Here is a 26,225-nt window from a genome sequence, read left to right as displayed (position 1 = left end):
AAGTCTCTTCTTTAAAAAAATGTAAATTTACAAATTCCAGTGACATATAAAACAAAGTCAAAAATGTAATGAGTAAGAGACGTGGTAAAACAACAAGACATTGATGCTACAAAGAAACTGCAAAAAACATATGTACAAGACCCTGTTTTTCCTCGTGTTCTAGAGATTGTAATGCATGTTTTTAACAGCAGCAGTCGAGGATTTAGTTCCAGGCACTGGACTGCAGACTCTACTCAAGCTCCCAGGGACAGGATGTCCCTTGCTTTTCTGTCACCAAATCACACTGGATATACTGGTCTCCCTTGGCAACAGTGGCAGGATGGCACTGTTTGTGTGGGCCTCGTCTGGATTCTGCTCCCTGCTGGATTTTGTCTGTGGCCGCTGCCCATTGATGAGTGTCATAGGGATGTTGCAATAGGTATGCTGATTTCCTATGGAGGTAAGAGGCAGGGTGCCAGTAGGAGGTACATCATACTCATAGCTTCGGTAGTAGTGTTTCTGGCGCATTTGTGAATGGTACGTGTTGTGAAAATTGGAACGGAGATCTGGATGGGCAGTGGCTAGAGCTGTGGAGGTGGCTGCAGCCATGGAAATGGCCGAGACAGTCTGCAGCTCCCCGAAAGGCCCCTGCTCGCTAACATCTAAAGCCTGCTCATGTGTAATGGGTTCTATCCTCTTAAAAGGCATTTCATATTGTAAACGTTTCCAGAACTTAGAGTTCAACTTGTTGCATTTTGGTCCATGCCACTTAATAACCGTCAGGAGCTTGATGGTGTGCTTGAGGGCCTCCACCTCCTGGTAGTTCATAATTCCTCGCAGTTCACTGCATTCAATTAGTATCACTTTAATTTCTCCAGTCACAAGCATGTTTCGAAGTCTGGTCTCCAGCTCAAAGATGCTCCAGCCCCTTCTGACGACATAATTTGGGGTCATAACAATAATCAGCCGCTTGCTTTGATCTACACATCTTGCTACATCTTCAATGTATGCTACAAAAGAGAAAAGAGTGATCAGAATGAGTAAATCCAAAATGTGGTCCAGAAAGCCCTGGAAGATTCTCTTTCACACATCAAATGAGAATTGGTGTTTGTTGGGTAACATCTTGAGGAGATGAAAATAGCCAATGATCACTTTGAATAGAGTAGGGGCTTTGCTTATTTTAATGCTAGAAATATTTTTCCAGGCATAAATTTCTCATTTGGTTTATTTAAATGTTAGGGCTCATCAAAATGAAATGCTTTGTAAAATGATGGAAGTACTACTTCAGAGGTGTCACAATTAAGTTTCAGATGAACACATAACAACATTTCTTTCTTAACAATCTGACACATACAGTTTTTGAAATGAAGAACCAAAAGGTCAAGTTCTGTCTAAAAATGATGACTACACAGATAGACACAAGAAGATGCGAATGAAAACATGCACTTACTTCCAGTTGGAATTAAATCTCTGTCTGGTATAAACAACTTATATCCATAGTGCTTCTCAAGCATGTCAGGTAGGATTTCAAGAGCGAAGCGCTCTTCTTCCCCCGTCTCTTGATTCCACTGGTCAGGATCCACTTTGGTGTAGGACAAGTATGCGTCATAATCTTTATTGTCTGTCAAAAACATTACAGAGTAAAATTGAAGTCACTGTTTTACAAAAGAAATAATAGGATATGAAAACATTCACCTCTTTTCACAAACATCTCCAAATGTTTCACTTCCAAGGGATGAATGAAAGAAGCCTTCGTTAGTTTTCAATAACAATTCAATAATGCCAACTATTCTGGAACTAATTTGGAGGTGTAAGGGATCATGTTTTCATTTTGTTGTTGCTGTTGTGAGGGCAGTAGGAGAAAAATCAATGAAAAGAATAATAATATGTTAACTTCTATCATTTTTGATGCACACATCATAGAGAATCCTGGCTGCTTATAAAAAGCCACATATTTGGATAGCGTGTTCTTATTCTAAATAGTGGTACATTCAATTAATCCTGCCTTTAGTCATTTTACCCTTTTGAAAAAAAGAGAGAGAGAGAGAAAAAAAAAAAAAAACAACCACGAGTTGCTTGACAGTGGATTATTTTTACCAGAAGTTGGTTCTTGGATTTTGGGACTGTATTTTACATGTAATATGCTGTCAAATTATTTTCTCATCATGTTAATCAGTTTGAAAATAATAAAAAATTACAATGTAAATGAATAAAACTTGGTTCTAAAATCTGTTCCTTTCCTCATTCTTCCCCCTTTTTACATAAGAATCCTTCAAATATTTGATGACATTATCATGCATCAATGAATTTCTCTCAAAGTTTTTAAGATAAACATCCCAGATTTCTCATTTATTGTTTCTAAGAACAAGAAGTCAGTTATCTTCTGGATAGTCTCTCATTCATCAATGTCCTTTTCAGGATGTGATATCAGAATTCATAATTCACCTCAGTTCTAATTACTGTCTTTATTATGAGGGAGGGCTCCTTAAACCAGACTGTAGATAGTAGAATGATTTCACTCACATACTATTTTCTTTCTTGGAAGCTGTTCTAGTTTACCAGAAAGTTCTATAAAGTGTTAAAGTTTGCCCAAATCTAGGATTTGTAATGACTGGATCCTCATTCTTTGCCCTTTTTAAGCTTTGCCCTATTAAGCTTAAAAATATTTGAAAACTAGATCAATCTGAACACCAATAAGAACAGAGCACTGATGACTCAGAAGAAATGTAACAATTGTTCCACCAATACTGGTAAGTTCCAGCTGGATATCACTTTTGCTTACATGACACTGTTTCTGGTTCCTCTGCCTCTTCCATGGATGCCTCTCTTCCAACTCATAAACACTATAATTTCTCAAGATGTTTTCTATATCCTGTTTCATTTTTCTTTCAACCCACTTTCCCTTAAAAAATCTCATTTCTTCACATAACATTAACAATCACTTCTGTGTGGATGTCTCCCTTACATGTCCAATTCTGTTTTCTTCTCATGAACTACCAGTAGTCCTCTAGTTCTACCTATAACTTGGGCCCCTTAATTTGAATGAATGTTCATTATGTACCCTACATTCAACTTGCTCACAAAATAACAAGCTTCCCATCTTCACCTTTTATTTCACTTTAATTTTATTTTTTTTAAATTTCTTTATTGATTAAGGTATTACATATGTGTCTTTATCCCCCTATTGCCCCTCCCCCCCCGACTCATGCCCTCACCCCCCTGTTGTCTGTGCCCATTGGTTAGGCTTATATGCATGCATACATGTCCTTTGGCTGATCTTTTAATAACACAACAATCTTATTTAGTCTCCAAACTTTATCTATATGTTCCACTTATCCCTTTTCATTTACCAACAATCTCATAGCCATTCACTAGTAAGAACCCTTTTGAGTCTACTTCCATCCTAGGTCAGGCTGTACTTGTTTTCAGTTGTTATAATTATTTTTAGTGGGTCTTCCTTCTCCTTCTGGCCCATTCCACATAGAGTCACAAAATTTATCTTTTCAAACCTCACCACTGATTATATTTATGATAGCTGAAAAATATTTATGGCTAACTATTGTCAATTTCAGCAGCTAAATATGCAATTTGTTTCCTTTGAATTTGAGTTTGATGTCTCTGAGTGTGGGGTGATCTCTTTTCCCATATATTACATTATTGTGCTTACATCTTATCTTCTTTCTTTGACCAAAAGATTCTTGACTCAGATAATGTAACTAGAGCTTAGTAGATGCTCAAATACATCAGATGATTAAATGAATGAATGCCCTTTCATTTGGGTATCGCATGGCTTATATCTTATAGCCAGTGTATAGATTTTCTCAAGGCCTGGGCCATTTCCTTTGAGAGAAGGCTTTGGTAGTACACACACCATGCTGCCTAGATGGGCTCTGCAAGGATTTGCTAGGAGGTGAGGAGCTGGAGTTTAGCAAGACTCCTTTTGAATAGTCTTGAAATGTAATTTCTCATTGTGACTCAAGGGAAGGCCTTAGATTCCCTGTAAACTTCTCTAGAAAAGTGGTTTTCATACTTGAGCATAAATGACCACAATTTGGAGGGCTTGTTAAATACAGTTTTTTTCATTCAGTAGGTCTAAAATAGGTCCTGAGAATTTACATTTATAAGAAACTCTCAGGTGATGCTATTGCTGATTGAGAGACCACACTTTGAGGAACTCTTTTTGGGACAGGATATATAAACACCAAAGAGCTACAGATAGCTGTTAGGTAATTAACCAGAATACCACAAAACATGAACACTGTAGCTCCAGCTCTATGGTAATTGGTCCTTACATGACAGGGCATTTGCTCTCAATAAAATAGCAGAAATACACACTTTCATCACAGAGGGGATAGACTCTTGCCTAGAGTAATATATACAGTAACTACAATAGCTTAAATGAACCTCAGGAATTGCTGTTATGGCCTCAGTCAGGTGTCTATCTCTTTATATCATACTAGAGGCCTGGTGTACAAAAATTTGTGCACTCGGCGGGGGGTGGGGGGGTGTCCCTCAGCCCGGCCTGTGCCCTCTCGCATTCTGGGACCCCTCGGGAGATAACGAACTGCTGGCTTAGGCCTGCTCCCTGGTGGCAGAGGACAGGCCCAATCCCTAGGTGCAGCCCCTGGTCAGGCTCAGAGCAGGGCCAATTGGGGAGTTGGGGTGCCACCCCCTGTCATGCACAGAGCAGGGCAGATCGGGAGGTTGGAATGCCACCCTCAGTCATGGTCAGGGTAGGGCAGATTGGGGGGTTGGGGCACCGTCCCCTATCACACTCAAGGCAGGGTCGATGGGGAGGTTGCGGCGCCACCCCCTGTCACGCAGAGAGCAGGGCCCATCAGGGGGGTTGGGGCTCCGTACCCTCTCACGCACAGAGCAGGGACAATCAGGGGGTTGGGGCGCTGCCACTGTCACACTCAGGGGAGGGCCGATGGGGAGGTTATGGCTCTACCCCATCAGACACAAAGCAGGGCCCGTGGAGGGGGGGTTGGGGCGCCGCCCTCTATCACCCACAGAGCAGGGCTGATAAGGGAGTTGGGGCGCCGCCCCCTGTCACACACAGAGCAGGGCCAATCAGGGGGTTGGGGCGCTGCCACTCTCACATTCAGGGCAGGGCCGATGGGGAGGTTATTGCTCTACCCCGTCACACACAGAGCAGGGCCCGTGGGGGAGGGGGGTTGAGGCGCTGCACCCTGTCACACACAGAGCAGGGCCAATCAGGGGTTTGGGGAACCGCCACTGTCACACTCAGGGTAGGGCCGATGGGGAGGTTATGGCTCTACCCTGTCACACACACAGCAGGGCCCGTGGGGGGTGGCTGTGGCGCTGCATCCTGTCACACACAGAGCTGGGTCAATCAGGGGGTTGGAGCACTGCCACTCTCACATTCAGAGCAGGGCTGATGGGGAGGTTATGGCTCTACCCCATCACACACAGAGCAGGGCCCTTGGGGGGGGGTGTTGGGGCGCCGCACCCCGTCACACACAGAGCAGGGCTGATCAGGGGGTTGGGGAGCTCCCCCTTATCAGGCACAGAGCACAGCTGATCAGAGAGTTGGGGCACCTTCCCCTGTCAGGAACAGAGCAGGGCAGATAGGGAGGTTGTGGCCCGCCCCCTGTCACACACAGAGCCGCAGGGCGATCAGGGGGTTTGGGCGCTGCCCCCTGTCACACTGATCCCGGGGCCAGCTGGTTTGCCCTGAAGGGTGTCCTGGATCAGGGTGGGGGTCCCCACTGGGGTGCCTGGCCAGCCTGGGTGAGGGGATGATGTCTGTTTGCAGCTGGTCACACACCCTTCAGGGTGGGGGTCCCCACTGGGTGCCTGGCCAGTCTGGGTGAGGGGCTGAGTGCTGTTTTCAGGCTGGTGGGTGACTGAAGCTCCCAACCGCTCCTTTTTTTCTTTCTTTTTTTTTATTCTGGGCCAGCTTTAGTTTTGAGGCTTGGCTCCAACTCTTAGGTCTCCACTGCTGAAAGCAGGTTTCTGGCCTTTGTTTACCTTCTGTATTTGAAACAATGTTGCGATCCTGCCGGCTGAAGCCTGATGGACTAAAGCAGGTTTCTGGGGTTTTGTTTATCAGCAGTGGGCAAACTACGGCCCGCGGGCCAGATCCGGCCCGTGCCGGGAGCCGGTCCATGCTTGCTGTTTCAAGGAACCTGGCATATATGGCATACTGTTCTTAATATGTTTGCTCACCTTCTTGGCACTATGTGTTTTAACCAAGGTCTCTGAGAAAGGTTGTTTCCCCAGGTAGGGATTTTCCCCTGAAGTTAGGGAGGGAATAAAACCTCTTAACTAAGTGCCAGGCAGGTAATTAATCACTTTAACTATGAACAATCATGCTTAAGCTACATAATCTTTACTCCCTGGAATGGAGATAAGAAACGCCCTAACCTTTGTAATAGAGATTGATAGGATTGAATCAACTGGTATAAATACAGATGTAACAAGACAGCAACACACAGAACTTAGAACTCAGAACTAAGAAGACAGAAGGAAGAAGACAGAACCTACACAGAACCTACAGACAGAAGAACTTCGCTGGAGAGAACATGGCAAAAGATCCTGGACTGAACCTGACTACAGAAATTGGCAAGAGAACCTGACTAGAACCTGGTGACTGAACCTGGACAGAACCTGGCTGGAGAACCTAGCGAGGGAACATGGCTACAGAACCTGGCTGGAGAACCTGGAGAACCTAGCAAGAGAACATGGACACAGAACCTGGCTGGAGATCCTAAGCAGAACCTCTCTGGAGATCCAGACCAGAACTTGGCTGGAGATTCTGGCTAGAGATCCTGGCTAGGCTGCTGATCAACTGAACGCTGCCTCCTTGTCATTCCTTCTTCGCCGACTCCATCCACACCTTTGGGGACCCCTGGACCCGCTGGGGTTGGACCCCAGCAGGCCCATTTGAAATGAATAAAACTAAAAAAAAAAAAAAACGTATCCTTTTATGTAATGATGTTTAATTTGAATTTATATTAGTTCACACATACACTCCATCCATGCTTTTGTTCCGGCCCTCCGGTCCAGTTTAAGAACCCATTGTGGCCCTCGAGTCAAAAAGTTTGCCCATCCCTGGTTTAGCTTCTATATTTGTAACATAGTTGCTTAGAGTTGCAGCTCAGAGGCCTGCAGCGGCAGGCAGGGAACTTTGGAGTCCTCCGTCACTGAAGCAAGCAAGCCTCATGTTCACTTTAAGCTGCCTGGCTGCTGGCCGCCATCTTGGCTGGCAGTTAATTTGCATATTGCCCTGATTAGCCAATGGGAAGGGTAGCGGTCGTATGCTAATTGCCATGTTTCTCTTTTATTAGATAGGAAGGATTAATTTATAGCATTTAAGCCAATAACACTTAGATAAAAAGAAATTGCTCCCATGCAGATTATCCTGGGAGTAAATGTGACTAAAAAGCCCCTTGCAAACAGCTGCATCAGCATCCTCAAATCAATGAAACCCTTGATTGATAGCAATTCTTTTCTTTCCCAAGAGTCTACATCAGTGCATTGATGGGTAGGCGTTTATTTACTACCAAAATCAAACTCTGAATTTAAAAGTTATCAGATTCCAAAACTGTGACAAATACCATACTAAATTCGCCAATATATTCTGACTTGAAATCATATGGGTAAGGAATCTTCATTTTTCTCAATTACCAGCTGAAGATGAATCTTGGGTAACATCTCTTAGATTTAAAAATATCTGGCCCGGCCAGTGTGACTCAGTGATTAAGTGTTGACTTATAAACCAAGAGGTCACAGTTTGATTCTTGGTCAGGGCACGTGCCTGGGATGCGGGTTCAATTCCAGATAGGGCAAGCAGGAAGCAGCCCATCAATGATTCTATCTCATCATTGATGTTTCTATCTCTCTCTCCCTCTCCCTTCCTCTCTGAAATAAATAAAAAAATATTTTTTTAAAAATATCTGTAAGAACATATATTGAATAATCTGTATGAGCTTCATGTACTGGAGAAACTTTAAAAAATGACATTTTTATAATGATAGGTAAAAACAACAAAATTATGTCAAGTTTTTTTAAAGAATACGTTTGTGATTTCTTAAAGACAACTCAAATTTATAAATAGCTCAAAACTAGCTAGGCATCATTTGAGACAGCATGGATGAACCTAGAGAGCATTATGGTAAGTGAAATAAGCCAGGCAGATAAACACAAATACCATATGATATAATTTATATGTGAAATATAAAGGACAAATGAAATGAAGAAACATACTTATAGATACAGAAAACATATTGATGGATGCCAGAAGGTAGAAGGGTTGGAGAATGGGTGAAAAACAGGTGAAGGAATTAAGAAATAATTGGCTACAAAACAGTCATAGGGATGTAAAGTACAGCATAGGGAATATAGTCAACAATATTGTAATAACTATGTGTGGTACCAGGTGGGTATTAGAATTACCTGAGGGATCACATTGCAAATTATATAAATGTTTAACTGCTGTGCCATACACCTGAAACTAACACAAAACAATGTTGGATGTCAACTGTAATTGAAAAATAGTCACAACAGGATAGTGCAAGGGTATATTTCCTAGTCTACACTTTATTCTCTAAATTGCATGTTCTCAAACTTAAACTATCATTTATAATTATGTTCACCATAGAGATGGAAAACAGCTGGTGTACACACTGTTTGTAATAATCTTCATAAACTCAAATATAGTCATTGATTTACCCTTCCCATGACTTTTGAGAGATTCTGATTGCCAGGTGCCACAGAAAATGAACAGAAGGGGGAAAAAAGGAGACATATGTACTACTCTTTGTAATATTTTAAGCAATAAAACAAATTTTTTTAAAAAAATGAACAAAAGTGATGCCCTTAAAATGGCCAAATAAGACATCCTTTATATGTGTCCTCTTAGCTATGGTTCAGAGTCCATTCTGTCCACCCAGGGACCCATCTGAGTGGACCCTGACATGGGCATTTGACCAACGATAGTCCCACCAACCAGGAATCAGACAGCCTTGCCTAGCTGAGCTCCTTGTAACAGACCTGCTACAGATCCAGCCTCAAAACTAGTGACAACCCAGCCTGACTGCAATTCTAGAGGTAATCCCATTGGCTTGGGGAATAGGCAGGAGAAAATGTTAACTTGCTGAAATCAGTCTGTAAAGACTAGACAAGGTGCTTACTCCTTTAAATGCACAGACACCAATGCAAGGATATATGAATAAAGAAGAATCAGGCAAATATGATACCAACAAAGGAAAATAATAAAGGTCCAGTAACCAATCCCAAAGAAATGGAAATCTACAATTTGCCGAACAAATAATTCAAAATAAGCATCTTAAAGAAACCCAATGAAATGAAAATAAACAAAAACAAACCCCAGGTGGACAATTTAATAAAATCAGAAAAACAATTATGAATAAATTAAGAAGTTTAATAAATAGAAATAAAAAAAGAACCAAGCAGAAATACTAGACCTAAAGAATACAACAGGATAAAAACTAACAAACAAACAAACAAAAAACAAGAAAAAAATTAGACAGCTTCAAAAACAAACTTGGTCGTGCAGAAGAATAAAGCAGAAAACTTGAAGACAGAGCATTTGAAATTAGACTGAGGAACATTTTTTTTTAAACAAAGAAAGCCTATGTGAATTATGGACACCATCAAGTCAACTAACATTCACATCATGGGAGTTCCAGGAAAAGAAGAGAGAGAAGGCGGCAGAGAGCTTATTTAAAGAAATAAAAGTTGAAAACTCCCTAAATCTTGGGAGAGAAATTTACATCCAGATACAGGAGGCTCAAAGGACCCCAAGCAAGATCAAACCAAAGATGATGACACATTATAATCAAAATACTAGATGTCAAAGAGAGAATTTTAAAAGCAGCCTAACAAAAATGACTCAGCACATACAAAAGAACCCCCATAAGGCTATCAGTGGATTTCTCTGTAAAAACTTGCATACCAGGAGAAAGTGGGAGGAAATATTCAAAGTTATAAAATAAAAAATCCAACCAAGAATACTAAAATCAGAAAAAGTGTCCTTCAGAAATGAGGGAGAGATAAAGATATTCCGAAACACAAGTTAAGGGAGTTCATCAGCACTAGACTTGGCTTCTAAGAAATGCTAAAGAAAGTTCTTCAAGTTAAAATGAAAGGGCACTAAGTATCAACGTGAAAACATAAAAATACAAAACTCAATGGTAAAATTCAGAATACCCTAATACTATTATGATGGTTTGTAAATAAATAACTTTCATCTCTAGTACAAAAGTTCAAAAACTAATATTAAAAATAATTGTAGCTAAAATAATTTATTTTAATGAACATACAATATAAAATATATACAGTATGACAACAATAGTATAAAATGTGGGGGGAGGAAAGTAAAAGTACAAAATTTTTGTATGCAATTGAATTTATTTATTTATTTTTTTACTTTAAAAATATTTTTATTGATTTCAGAGGAAGGGAGAGGGAGAGATAGAAACATCCATAATGAGAGAGAATCATTGATTGGCTGCCTCCTACACACTCCACACTGGGAATTGATCCCACAGCCCGGGCATGTGCTCTCACTGGGAATTGAACTGTGACTTCCTGGTTCATAGGTTGACACTCAACCTCTGAGCCACACTGGCAGGGTTGTTATTACTTTTCACAATGACTGACTGGTTTTCCTTCTAGTGTCCACAACATCAGTGGTCTTTCAAATCCCTACCATATATGTTCATACCCTGAGACCTATGTATTATTAAAACATATATGGGATGACATAACTTACTTTTACCTCTCCTTCATATTATAATTAGGATATTAAATTTAGTTGAAATTTGAAAGTATTTGATATTACATGTACATGCAAGTAATATCTCTTAATTTAATTTCAGAAGAGCAGATGGGTGTTAGCTATTTCTTTATTTTTTATTTTATTGTTTAAGGTATTACAAATAGTAGTACATGTGTCACCCTTTTCCCCCCCATTGACCTCCTCCCGGCCTCCTCCCCTACCCTCCAGTCCTTGCCCTCACCCGCTCTCCCATAGTGTCTTGTGTCTATTGGTTGTGCTTATATACATGCAGGCAATTTCTATTTTCCAAAAGAAGAAACAGATCTCTAGTTCTACTTTGGGAGTTATGACAGGTATTAGACAAAATGAGTTAGGGCATTCTAACTCATTTATATATTTATGTAGTTAATTCAGTCAGTTGAAAGAGAAAATTCTACTGGACTCATTGTTTGACTTAAGATAGCAAAGCAACTAATTGATTGATTACCTTAAATTTTCTCCCAAAGTAGAACTAGAGATCTCTTTCTTCTTTTTGAAAATACAAATTGTATTAGCAATTTATAAGCTTGTAACAAGCCTGCCAAAACAAGCTTCTTTTAAGCTTGTTCTATCATTATGAGTTAGCATGCCCCTTACCCTTCATAGTCAGAGATATATAAATAAAAATAAAAACAGAACAGTTTGCACTCTGAGAAAAACAAACATAAAATAGTGTCATTTGTCTAGAATTAGATCCTCGCCTCAAAATGAATTCTTAAGCCTGTTCTTATAAGTTACTTCCTAAAGAAAACTTATGTAGTACCTTACTGACATTTGCCAATATAATCATGTAAGAGTTGTTACTTGCTGTTTTCTTCTATTATTAGACTACCTATAAGTTTAGAACTTTGTTTTTCTTTAAATAGCTATTTTTTTCATTTGTAGAGCCAGTTATAGAATCTAGACATCTTTGCAAAATTTTGGAAGTAATAATTCTTTTCTTCATTACTTTCAGCCTTCCTTTCATAGAAGAGAGATAAGGAATCTGGAATTCACAATGCTCTACAAGTAGTAAGCATTTACTAGTAAGTGCTCATTTCTTAAAGTGAAAAAGGACAATCATAATGTGTCTATAGTGCCATTTTTGAAGCAATGAAGGAGAAAATAAGTAGCTCTTAGACTTGTGAGGAAAATCTTTATAAGTTAGGGAGAAAATATAACCTGTATGAGACAGTAAGGGAGGAGAAATAGAAAGGAAGGAAGAAAGGATTACATCTATACAAACTCTTAAACTAAAGTGGAAGGGAAACCCCAGGCAGAGGCAGGGAGGAGCAAAAGAGTCTGATGTTACAATAATTGTTTTCTTTATAGTTATTCCAGCAAAAATGATGAGATACTGTGTTAGTATAAGTTCTGCTCTAGAGATAGTAAGCTGTCTTTTTCAGGATGGTCAGCTAGCATTTAATTAGACTAAGACAACACTCTAGAGCAAACATGTCAAACTCGTGGCCTGTGGGTCACATTTGGCCCACAACAAATATTTTTACGGCCCAGCCAATATAATGGTATGTAAGAAATGTTTTAATAAAAATTTCATGCCAAAACCGGTTTGGCTCAGTGGATAGAGCGTCGGCCTGCGGACTGGAAGGTCCCAGGTTCGATTCTGGTCAAGGGCATGTACCTGGGTTGCGGGCACATCCCCAGTGGGGAATGTGCAGGAGGCGACTGATCGATGTTTCTCTCTCATCGATGTTTCTAACTCTCTATCTCTCTCCCTTCCTCTCTGTGAAAAATCAATAAAAAATATATTTAAAAAAAATTTCATAACTTAATTTTTATAACATCCTGTTATACATTATATATATATATATATATATATTGCAAAGTTTCCACTTGGGAGTTCAACCTGGAGACCAGGAGTTTGATTGCTCACTATGACGTGTTCTGACCACCAGGGGGTGGTGTGGAACAAAGGAAGGCCCCAGCCAGCAGCTGGGGGAGGCCCCGGCAGCTGGAAGGCCCCAATCAGCCCTGATCACCGGCCAGGCCTAGGGATCCTGCCCGTGCAGGAATTTCGTGCACCAGGTCTCTATATATTAATAACAAACTACAGTGTTCGCTAATTACTGATTACTATAATCATGTTGCATTCATTTCCCTTACGCACCTTATGCACAGGCACACCATTTCTCTCCACTAATACTAGCAGAGAATATTTTAGCAGCTGATTGCCATGTCATTAGTCTTGTACTGACTTGTTTGGTGTGTGCAACAGGAAATATTTCACTTTCTGAGAACAAGAAAAATAGGTTTATTTGCATTACGCTTATTCATTTGTGCAGTTATTCAGTGTCTGGTAAGTTAATGTTCAAGAAAAATATTAATTTTTATTAAAATGTTCTATTATTTTATGTTAATGATGACTCATTTATTTCAGCCCTTTGTATTCAGCATGTCTCTATTGAAATAAACCTACGTTTCTATGAAAATTGAAGCTTTTGTTTTTTTTTTTGTCCACATAAACTTAAACCTTGTTAATTGGCCCGTGTTAGCTTTTGAGTTTGACATGCTTGCTCTAGAGGCAGCACTGCAAGCACATCAACTATTTTTATTTCTGATCAAAAGTAGATACTTCATTAATTAGTACAATGGATGTTAGAAATCAAGTTTCATTGCTAAAATTAGCAGCTTTTTACGAAGTATAATGGATATTGGAAACAGACCCTCCATCATGAAATCAGTGCTATTCAAGAGATACAATTAATTAACATAATTTAGAGACACATCTGATCCCTACAGAGTATCTAGTGGGAAATTGTTCCAGGCTTGATTATTTTGCCCCAAGATATCCCACAATGGCATGTTGATTATTTTGAATTAAAGTTACTTAAGAAATTGCAAGAACACTCTGATGTCTCTGTCCCCACCACCTACCCCCATAAGGAGAGATAAATCTCCCATGTGACAACTGTCTTCCCCACATCTGGAAGACGCCATAAGGACATGTGCTAAAGTGTTAATAATGGTGACCCATGATTGGTGGGGATGTGCTGGATTTTTAAAAATATATATTTTATTGATTTTTTACAGAGAGGAAGGGAGAGGGATAGAGAGTTAGAAACATTAATGAGAGAGAAACATGGATCGGCTGCCTCCTGCACAACCCCTACTGGGTATGTGCCCGCAACCAAGGTACATGCCCTTGACCGGAATTGAACCTGGGACCCTTCAGTCTGCAGGCCGACGCTCTATCCACTGAGCCAAACCAGTCAGGGCAGGAATGTGCTGGATTTTGTTTTGCTTGTCTGTGTTTCCCAATTTCTTACAGCATATATTATTACATCTCTTTAATAATAATAGGGTTATTTGAACAGTTCAGTGGATAGAAGGGAAGGAAGAAAGGAAGACCAGATGAAGTATGGAGCAAAATACCAAAAAATAAAACTCTGCACTATGGAGTCATGTGTGATTTAACAGGTTCTTTGGCCTCATTGGTTTTCTCCCTACAAGTGCCAGCACTACCCTATGCGTCCTGGTCTTCCTAGTAACCAAAATGATACTAAAACAAGGAAACTGGGATTAAGGAGTTATCCGTGCATAACAATTAAAGATAGAGTTGTAAATATGATCCAGAAAGGTGAGTGTTGCAGAATCAGAAGAGAAATGCCAAGGCCCAAGTTCAGGGGCAACAACAAAGTGTAAGGTTAGAGGGGGACACGGAATAATGTGAACAAACATGTTCTATCTTGGAATCCTGATATAGAACTGATAGAGCCAGGCAATGCCTATTGTAATAACCTACAAGGAACTGGCTGAATGTGTCTCTAATGCCAAATATTTCCTCTCCTACTCTGACACAGTGGCTGAAATAGTTGGGATTTGGAGTGTTTTAGACCTGAGTTTATATTCTGTCTTTCTGGTTGTGTGATTCTCTGAGTATCAATAAAGTAGTCAACACTGCGGTTGTTATTTGATAAATATTCAATAAACAGTCAATGAATTTGCTATTATTATGTCACCATAGTAAGGCATTACTTCAAAATATTAGCTAAACTTTCTTTTCCTGTTCTTCTTCACACTCTTGGCCTTCCTTTACTTCCGAAAGTATTTTATGTATTTCCCTTTCAGAGGAGGTGAAAAGGTGGTCAGGATAAGGGAGACATTGCTCAGCTTTGACTTTCAAATTGCATTTCTTTGTTAGAAGCCAACTAAAGAATATGAAAAGCCTGGTGTCTCTTCTTAACAGTTATTTCTTTGGAAGGTGAAAGGACTTGAGGGACAGCTAGGAAAATGGGAATTTGATGATGTCAGAGAAATTCTCCGCCACTGACGGAGCAGATAATCATTCAACCACAACAGCATGTGTTGACGGATCCAAGGGGATGTGACTAAGGCTCATAGGCATCTAAAACCATTAGAATCTCCTACCATGTAGAACATGACAAATAAAAACCATACTAGAGGGGAAAAGGAGACATGTAATATTTTCAACAGTAAAGAATTCAAATTTTAAAAAACATACTAGAAATTGATAGTTTGGGTAACATCATTCATGTCATTAGAACACAAAATAAATATATTAAAAATAGGGTTAATAGATAAAGTGAGACTTGCTTAAGTAAACTGCTTTTCCAAGTATCTTCTATTGTGTTAATAATAGTGGATCTTTAGATTATACTGAACATAATAAATTTTTATAGGGTTGAAAATAATAGGGATTCAGTGTTCAGTAAAATAAAGGCTTTGGAAATTGACCTATTTTCAAATCCCATCTTGGCCATGGACCATAATACTGGTGATATTTTCTTCAGTAAGTTATTTAACCTCTGGGAGCCTCAGTTTCTATATCAATAAAATGGAGATTATAACTGGCCTCAGAATTTTTTGAGGTTTAGCAAGAATGATTTTAAGAATGCCTAGCACATTGCTTGGTACCCATTCAATAACAGCTCTGACATTGACACCTTTCTCATATCTCTTTAAAGCAGTAGCAAAAATATGAATAATTTGTATAAACAGGAAAGAAAATTAGGAACAAAGAAGAAACAGGCAAATTAGCACTTAAAAGAAAAAAAAATACAGTTTTGCTGCAGCACAGACTTTACCCTAATGGAAAGGGGAGGTTAAATAGAGAGGAGTGTTAAAGCCCAGCTGGCATGGCTCAGTGGGTGAGCATCAACCTATGAACCAGGAGGTCGCGGTTAGATTCCTGGTCAGGGCACATGCCCAGATTGCGGGCTCAATCCCCAGTGTGGGGAGTGCAAAAGGCAGCTGATCAGTGATTCTCTCTCATCATTGGTGTTTCTAACTCCCTTCTCCCTTCTTTTCTGAAATCAATAAAAATATATTTAAAACAAAAAAAAAATAGAGAGGAGTGTTAAGGATGCTAAATGAACTGCTCCTCCTCACAAGTCTGGCAAGCTATACTTCTACCTGGTGATTTCTTCCAAAAGACCTGGAAATGTGGTACCATGGGCATTTTTTCTTTGTACTATTTAGTGTAAAGCTTACAGTTAATGAAAAAAAGTTTATAAATATCATCGAGAAACCATCATCTGAACTATTTATTGTCAATTTGCAGATGCTTCCTGTATTGCAAATTTATCTTATATAGGAACCATTTTCAAAGGACCAAAAAGGAAAAAAAGACTTAAGTCCTCTAATAGGTGGTTTAAAGAGCTCAATTTTTAGCAACCTAAATTCCTCTTAGATTATACACATATTTATGACTGACCAGAGGCAAAAACAATTACCATTTCTATGAAAATAATATTTACTTGTCCAATTTGAGTAAAACTAATAAATGTATAATTATGAAAACAATATGCTTGTGCACTTTCCTATCTGTTGGTCCACACTTAGAATAAAAATTAGCTTGCCTAATTATAGCTAAATAAACAGGCTTAAAAAGATTGCTGGGTGAATTCTAAAATATTCAGTACAGTTTATTATAACTGATCAGTTTAAATAAGGAACAAATTGAGATTCACTTCAAACTAGCAGGCTAGGGAACACAATTAAAAGAGACACTCCTTACCTATATAGAAAAGTAAAGCTGGCCTTTCAGTACTGATTACAATGTGAGCGAAAATGAATACTCTGATAGCATTGTAATCAGCACTTATAATTCACAAGTGGTGTTTGGAATACAATTCAAAAGAGGGCAGGTGTTGCTTTACAATTTTCAGAGGAAAATACCTATTGGCTCCAAAGAATCACACATATAGTTCCATGTAAAAAAATGAAGTTACAAATTGAACACTGAAGGATTCTAAAGCTCTTATTAATGGTTAACGAAGTTAACTTGTCTTTTCTCTCAGTGAAACAAAGACAGAAACGAATAAGAATATTCAGAAAAACATTAAAAGAGGGAACTCATCTTACCTCCATCCAGCTCCTCAGCCCCAAAATGATTCCTGTAGAAGAGCATGATTTCTATTTTGTAACACTTGTAGATGGTCACCAAACAAACAAGCAGCAAAAGGATAGCACCTAGCCCTCCAGCAAGTTCAACTGTGTACATCAGCTCTAGGAAAAACACCACAAGAGAGATTTATACCATATTCATACCCAAAATCATAAATTCAACTTGATTTCACAGTTTTGTGGATGAGACCAGATGTGGGCAATGCATTAACACATCCCCTTTCCTTTTTGCATGAAAATGTGGCCTTTCAATAACTTTCTAGCTTTGTTTCCTTGGTAACCAGATGAGGTGGTACATGATAACTGTTGCTAAGCAACATTGCTTGTGGTAAAAATGAACCTATGTTCCTAGATTGCATTTGGACTGACAGAATTATAAATACCTGTTTGGAAAAAAATAATTTTAGGCTTGCCTGAGTGAAATAACTCATATATAAACAAAACCCTTGTAAGAATTCTAATAGCTATGCTTATAGAGTTGATTTCTGTTGATATGAAGCTTTTAAGCCAGGATGACTTCTGAATATTTTTTTAAAAAAATATGTTTATTGACTTCAGAGAGGAAGGGAGAGAGAGAGAGAGAGAGAGAGAGAGAGAGAGAGAGAGAGAGAGAAGCATCAATGATGAGAGATAATCATTGACTGGCTGCCTCCTATACGCCCTCCACTGGGATTGAGCCTGCAACCAGGGCATATGTCCTGACCTGAAATTGAACCCTGACCTTCTGGTTCATAGATTGACACTCAACCACTGAGCCACACTGGCTTGCCCTAATGTGAATCTTTATCCTTCTCACCTGAGCTGTCACTTGAAGGCTGGGACTAAAGGGAGATGAGCGAAAAAACACAGTTTCTGAGGGGCAGTGTGAACTGTTTCAGAGAGTGTTGGGTATACCATCTAATCAATATTGTCTGCTGTCTCTTGCCAGGAGCAATGACTTCTGTCCTACATCTTTCTGAATAAAGTGGTGCTAGTGTGGTCTACCATAGTCTTGGGGGCTGCATGCTTACTAGGGTTAAAGAAATAGTCCACCTAGTAGATGTTACACCAGACTATGTTGGGAGTGTTTTCCTTTCACTAGGCTACTCACATGTTACTACATTCTATCAAAACAAAAAAAAATATTTTCTTGCTATTCACTGTACACAAGTTCTCTTATTCTGATTAAATGTCTACATTACATAAAAAATTATCAACTTTTTTCAGGATAAAATATTCACTTCTTTTTTCTCCTTTATTTTATTATTATTTTTAAATATATTTTTTATTGATTTCAGAGAGTAAGGGAGAGGTAGAGATAGAAACATCAGTGAGAGAGAATGATTCATCAGCTGCCTCTTGCACACTCCCTACTGGAGTTGGAGCCCACAACCCAGGCATGTGTCTTTGACCAGAATTGAACCAGGGACCCTTTACTTTGCAGGCCAATGCTCTATCCACTGAGCCAAACCGGCTAGAACTTTTTTCTTCTTTAGAATTCATGGATATTGTAACAAATTCAAGGCTACTTGCATTTACACATTAAAGCAGACTCCACAGACTTTGAAACTCACTTTAAATTACTGCCTTTGCATTCATGTGTCCTTGATCATTGTAGTCTATATGTTGTCCATACTGATGGGTAGCCATTGTTCACTGCAGTTGACAACTACCTTGACAAGTACTATTTTCATTAATTACAACTAAAGATAAATATTTCTGAAATTATGTCTCTATAATAATGGTATTTTTGATTTTGTAATTTAGATACCACTAGAGGGTTATCTAATTTTATAATAGGCTTAGATTGGGAAATTTAATGTATGGTTTTGTAGTGATGACTACTCTTGGATTACAAGATCATTCCTGAGATTTTGTAATGGGGTGAAATCATCCTGGGTGTAGTGCAGTATTGGTGATAAATAATCTGAAAAGTGTGGCCATCATTTTCTCACAAGGACTGTGTGTGTGTGTGTGTGTGTGTGTGTGTGTGTGTGTGTTTGCATTGCAGAAAAACCTCAGCCATACTTGTAATTTTTCTAGTCCTTCATTTCTAAGTCAACAGTTTAATAAACAAACACATATAACTACTGTTTAATCAAGTGTGTTTTCCTGCTCTTATTAAAATTAAAAAGGACTAGAAGAAAATATTAGAAAAAGTGGTTGGATTTCATGAATTTAAGAAAGAAAAATAAAGTGAACTATTAAATCTTTTAGGGTCTAAGTAAATTAATATGAAGTGTGAAATACTGAAAAGTACCTCCAGGAAATTTAATATTTTGGATTTATAAATATCAGACAGTGTTATCTGTTGACTCTTGTGAGAGACAATATAAAATGGTACCACAAAAATACCAAAAATGAAATATAAAATGCTATTCAGCATAATGTTTTCCCAATGGTATGTGAAAAGAAAGGATAAGTGAGTAGATAATACTGTGGGGTCCAATGAGTCTTGTTCTCTCAAAACTTGTTCTATGTGTGTTAAACTCCACCACACAAAGAAGCCCGCATAATGCTCTAACATGCCAGTAGGCTAATTTATGCATCAGAAAAATCTGCTTTAAATTACACTGATTATGATGGGAGATTATGGTTCCTTTTAAGATTCATTCTTTTTTTTCTAAGTTAACCCATTAAACAGTTGAAATTGATCACTCTAAAATTTCTTTTGGGAGGAAAAAAAATGGAAACCTAATGGAGAATGCTTAACTTCCACTCCCAAACATTGCTAGTGGAAGTGCTCAATGGCACTACTATATTAGAAAATCTGAAGTAGTTTCTAACGAAGTTAAGTATGAATGCATCCTATCAGCAGCAGTTATACTCCTAAGTATTTACCCAAAGGAAATATAAGCAGATGTCAACAAGAAGATGCGTACAAGAATGTTCAGAGTAGTCTCATTCAAAGTAGCCACAACTGGAAACAACCCAAATGCTCTTTAACAGGAGATAATGAACAACCTGTTGTGTGTCCATATGCTAGAACATACACAGCAGCACAAGGAATAAACTACAGATACATGCAACATGCGTGAATCTTACAAATGATGTTAGGTGAAGGAATCCAGATATAAAATAATATCTTTTTTTTTGTACAGTTCTATTTAAATGAAGTCTAAGAACAGGGCAAAATTAAGCACAGTTATAGAAATCACAAAATGATTGTTTTGTGAATGGGTTATGATAACATTTATTGGAAAGTGGTAAGAGAAAACTTTCTGGGGTGCAATCAATATTCTGCATTTTTGGGGGGTTGGATACAGAAGTATATACATTTGTCAAAACTTATTAAGCTGAACGCTTAAGATCTATGCATTTTATTATGTGAATAGTACTTCAATTATTTGAAAAAAATTTTAAAGAGCCATTGTAAGGTCTAACCTACATTCTATGTGGGGAGAAGCTGTAAAGAGAAATGGAAGTCAGGACAGCTGTTATGCTGTAGATAACTTCCCAGGCAGGGAAGGGTTCTTCTGTGTTGCCCCCAAGCACACTCTTTGATTCTGGAGGCCTGGCACTGGGCTTGGGCATCCAACATGTCTTACGCACCCTTATCTAGTCAAATACCTTTAGAAACATGGAAAAACATGCCTAGGACATAATGCTATTAATCCAGTAAGGAGAGTTCTCATTTCCTTCAGATGGAATTTATAATATTGGTCTCTATATAGTTTTTTTTTCAACTTGTAAAAATTGAGTATGTATAAATTAGAGAAAAATTATATAAAAATAAAGTTTTTTATTTTTAGAGAAGTAATTGCCTAAATATCAGTGATTTCCATTTCTAGATGTCATGAGCCACTCAGAAAGTTTTATACACTATTTACTAGGCCAATAAATAGTATTGTCTGAAATGTAATGAGAAAAAGAGGGCAGGGTCAATGTAGCTAAGCAATTACAAAGTGGTCTTGTGTCACATGAATACCTCCTTTAAGGTACAAACATATGAAAAGTTATATATCTAGAGTATAGGCAATAAGCAAGAATAAGTTTTCTGAGCCATATGATAGTCATTTACTACTAATAATAGCAAAATCTTGTCAAAAGAAATAGCATTTACAAGGAGCTAATTGATACTGAAAGCCTAAGATTATCTCAGACTGTTCCCAGATACTTCTGTAAAATCACATGCAGAAGCATGGTGTTCTTATAACATCCTTGAAAGTCAGAAAAGAAATGTGTTTTTCTGAATAGTACACACACCAGTGCCTGCTTCTCAGTTACATTATTTTTATGCAAGAGTAATTTATATGCTTTCGCATTATAAATATGTGCAGGCTAAAAATTTTTCCATTTGATTTAAGTTATTCACATTGGTTTATAAAGCATATATAAAAGCTCCTAAAGAAATAGTTATTAAATTTAATTGCTACATTTCTTTTGCTCCAAGCTGGACACATTCATTAATATGAGTGCTACCCATTATTGCTTATACATTGAATGAGGACAAAATTACTAGGGGTTAAATTCTGTTACAGTTAAAAGAAAAGATTTGGGCCCACTTCTGTGTTTTATCTTTCCATTAAAATGGAACTGCCTTATGACCCAGCAATTCCACTTCTGGGAATATATCTGAAGAAACCCAAAACACTAATTTCAAAGAATATCTTTGCATTATAATGTGAATGGTGTTGCCCCAGCAAATGTAATTTTATCCTTTGAATTGGGACCTGCTTTTCAGCTCAAGTTCAAGATGCTTATAGTGGCAGCACTTAAAAAATAAAAAAAAGATTCCATTTCAGTACAATTCAACATCAGAGGATGGAAAGAGAAAGCACAGACCTTTTAAAATATGTTTAGTCTTTGTGTTATTTTGTTAAAATGATAGACTTTGCCCACTTTAAAGGACTGAGACTGAATATTGAAAATTGTAAAGCAAAATTGCTAGGCAAACCTAAGGAAAACTGGCATTTGGTTAAACACAACAAATGAAAAAGTGCCAAGAGTTACATTTAAGGGCACCAGTAGTTATTTAGTTAAAGGCAGCTAACAATAGTCCTTGGAAAGCTCCAGTATGGGCTAAGGGAAAACACATTGATTATTGTTGCAGTAGTAGATTGCTTTTGGAATAAATTGCTTCAATTTTAAACTAAATTTGCTACAAGCATTTTGAGCAATGACTATAATTTTTTTTCTTATCAAGACAGTTGGACCAAGAACCCTTTAAAAGAAACAGCTAATTAAAATAAAGCGCACACCATCTCTTAGTATACTGGATTACATTGCAAATAATAAATGCATTTGGTTTACACTAATCTTGGTGCAATTACTTTGTATATTTTGGGATCCTATTTTTTTATTGTATCTGGTGTTATTGTGTACAAACAATTTCTGCTATGTATCTTTGAAGAGTTAAAAATGCTAATAAAGTTAAATCAAAATTTATATGTATTTTTGAACTCTTCACTTAAAGTTTCATTTTGTATCTCTCTGTCTACTGATATACATAATCTTATTTAAGGTATGACTAAATATTTTAGGTGGCTTATTCTTATATAGTTCATCCTAAAATTGCCTCATTCATTATATAAAGTCATTTAAAAAGCTCTGCTCTGATTTATATGCAGTAAAATGCAAGTTTGTGGGGAAAATGCATGATAGACAATATAATGATCCCAGTGTATTCATTAGCTTCACCAAGTACATTTTCTCTTCTTTCATTGTGTTATGAAGAGCTTAACTTTATAAGGATTTATCCATCCACATAAATTCATATGCATATTTATTTCTCTGGAGCAGTATAACTTATTTGTTCCTGGCAGGAGAATTATTATGTTCAGCCTACAAAGATGTTCAACTCAATTCTACAATACATCAATGCAATTTAGAAGTAGTTATAATTTTTTGGTAACACATTAAGAAGCTGAATTACTATTCACATAATAGCAAGGAAATGTTTTGGGAAGGTACAAACTAGTACATAAAGATAGCAATTTGCTCTTGCAAATGTGCTTTTTGGAACGAGGCAGAGTATACCTAATAATAATGATAATAATAATAATGGTCTCTGAATGTAGAAGCTTGATTGGTGAATTAAATTAAACATTTGGGCAAAAGATTACCTTCAAAGTAATATACTTTGCCATATTAGAAAGAAGTTTTCAGCCAAAGTACCAAATTAACTTTAAATTACTGCCAATCAAGAATGCACATATGGTCATTAGGTAGAACCCATCATTAAGGCCTAGTTCGACTAAGTTCCCACAACCCCTTAGAACTGAATTGTTACATGTTAATAAACTATTAAAATTAAAAATAAAATGAAATACTAAAGGGAAAAATGCATCATTCTCTATTTTTATTTTATTTTTAGAATATATTTTTATTGATTTAAGAGAGGAAGGGAGTGGGAGGCAGAGATAGAAACATTAATGATGAGAGAGAATCATTGATAGGCTGCCTCCTGCATGCCCCATACTGGGGATCGAGCCTGAAACCCTGGCATGTGCCCTGACTAGGAATCGAACCATGATCTCCTGGTTCATAGGTCAACGTTCGACCACTGAACCACCCCACCTGGACTGCATCATTCACTTTACAGTTTGCTAGAGCCTACCCTTGGAATGTGTTTTTCCTCTTTCCAACCATATAGGAAGGGTGATTTGTTTTGTTTTTCCTATAAAAAATAGGAAATATTCATAAGTGGTTTGTATTAAAAGACAGGTTGACAAGTTAAAATGAATAACGACAGTAATTGAATAAAATATGAATCCATGAGTTCATACTAATTATAAATTAAGAAAGAGGGAAGGTCTTCATTAGAGCAGAATGTCATTTTTCTGCGTTCCTAATAATAATTGATTCAGGCAGGAGTTATCAACAGAGGCTAAAATTACTGGGTGAAAGATTGATGAGACCGGATGTTCACAATGTCTTAAAGTACCCTTACCACTGACTATTTATTAGACAGAGGAAGATATAAACAAGTGGAAGAATATACCATGTTCATGAATTGGTAGAATCAACATCATTAAAATGTCCATACTACCCAAAGCAATCTATAGATTCAATGCAATCTTTATTAAAATACAAATGGCATATTTCTCAGATCTACAACAAACACTACAAAAATTTGTCTGGAACCAAAAAAGAAGCCCTAATAGCTGCAGCAATCTTGAGAAAGAAAAAGGTTGGAGGAATCACAATACCAGATATCAAGTTATACTACAAAGCCACTGTACTCAAAACAGCCTGGTACTAGTACAAGAACAGGCATGTAGATCAATGGAACAGAACAGAGAACCAAGAAATCAACCTGAACCATTATGCTCAATTCATATTTGACAAAGGAGGCAAGAGCATACAATGGAGTATAAACAGTCTCTTCAATAAATGGTGTTACAAAAATTGGACAGGTACATGCAAAAAAAAAAAAAGAAAGAAAGAAAGAAAGAAAGCTAGTCCATCAACTTACACCTAGAATAAACTCAAAATGGATAAAAAACTTAAAGGTAAGATGTGAAACCATAAAAATCTTAGAAGAACCCATAGGCAGCAAAATCTCAGACATCTCACATAGCAACATGTTTATCAATACTTCTAGGGCAAAGAAAACTAAGGAGAAAATAAACAAATGGGACTACATCAAAATAAAAAGCTCCCACACAGCAAACAAACTATCAACAAAGTGAAAAGAGATCATGGGAGAACTTATTTGCCAATGATACATCCAATAAGGGGTTAATTATCAAATATATAAGGAACTCATGCAACTTAAAATGAAGACAAACAATCCCATTAATAAATGGACAAAGGACCTAAATAGGCACTTCTCCAAAGTGGACTTATAGAAGGCCAAGAAACATGAAAAAATGCTCGAAGTCACTAATCATCCAAGAGATGCAAATTAAAACAACGAGGTATCACCTCACACCTGTCAGAATGGCTATCATCAATAAATGACAAGTGCTGGCGAGGATGTGGAGAAAAAGGAACCTTCGTGCACTGCTGGTGGGAATGCAGATTGGTCCAATCACTGTGGAAAACAGTATGGAGCTTCCTCAAAAAATTAAAAATGGAACTCCCATTTGAACGAGTGATCCCACATGCATATATGCACACAGACAATAGAGTGGTGAAGGCCTGGGAGGGGCTGGTGCAGGGTGGAGGAGGTCAATGGGAAAGAAACCACAAACAAAGGGGGACAACTGTAATACTTTCAACAATAAAAAAATAATTAAGGGAGTGACCAAAATCAGCTTCACCAGTAATCCAGCAAATTGGCATCATGTGCCTCCTCATGTGATACATTGAGAAGGCAAAACATCATTTATGGAGTATTCCAGCTAGGAAGAGGTAAATATCCAAAAAAGTAGGAAATAGGCAAATTCAAACTGAGGGACATTCTACAAAAAAATAAAATATGATTTCTGCTCTTTAAAAATGTCAATGTCATGAAAGATGAAAGGCTGAGGAATCATCCCAGATTAAAAGGGACTAAAAAGACATGACAACTAAATGCAATGTGTAATCCTGAATGGGCAACATAGTATAAAAGATATTATTGGGATAATCTCTGAAATGTGAAAATAGACTATATACTAGATAATAGCACTCTATTATTTTAATTTTCCTGAATTTGATAAATATACTCTGGCTTTGTAAGAAAATATCCTTGTTTTTAGGAAATTCACATTGAAGAAATTAGTCATGATGTCTGTAATTTACTCTCATGTGGTTCAGCAATAATATGTATTGTGTGTTACTATAGAGAGTGTTGTTCTATCTATTTACCTACTTAGACGAAGAGAGATAAGGCAAATGTGGCAAAATGTTAATAATTGGCGGTTCTAGTTAGAAAGGATAGGTGGAAATCCATTACACTATTTTTTTGAAGTTTTTCTGTAATGTCTGCAGGTTGTTTTTCAAAATAAAAAGTTAAAAAATAAAAGACAGGTCGAGACCTAACTGGTTTGGCTCAATGGATAGAACGTCGGCCTGGGAACTCAAGGGTCCCAGGTTCGATTCCAGTCAAGGGCATGTACTTTGGTTGCAGGCATATACCCAATAAGGAGTGTGCAGAAGGCAGCTGATCGATGTTTCTCTCTCATCGATGTTTCTAACTGTCTATCCCTCTCCCTTCCTCTCTGTA

The 26,225-nt window shown here is 37.7% G+C and overlaps 1 protein-coding gene across 1 annotated transcript in view; it reads right to left on the bottom strand.

Annotated features, from left to right (window-relative positions):
* Positions 1–270: 270 nt before the first annotated feature.
* Positions 271–26,225, bottom strand: part of IL1RAPL1 (interleukin 1 receptor accessory protein like 1) — a gene marked incomplete at its 3' end in the record, with an annotated part of 1,430,596 nt that continues 1,404,641 nt past the window's right edge. Inside the window, exons 9-11 of the mRNA XM_081115397.1 lie at positions 17,111–17,254; positions 1,430–1,600; positions 271–989 (exon numbers count right to left, since the gene is read on the bottom strand). Of these exons, the coding sequence (XP_080971523.1) occupies positions 271–989; positions 1,430–1,600; positions 17,111–17,254 (1,034 nt within the window). The remainder of the gene's footprint in view (positions 990–1,429; positions 1,601–17,110; positions 17,255–26,225) is intronic.

Source organism: Myotis nattereri (genome assembly GCF_964212035.1).
Source record: "Myotis nattereri genome assembly, chromosome: X".
Taxonomy (NCBI): Eukaryota; Metazoa; Chordata; class Mammalia; order Chiroptera; family Vespertilionidae; genus Myotis; species Myotis nattereri.
This window is presented reverse-complemented; position numbering and strand designations above follow the sequence as displayed.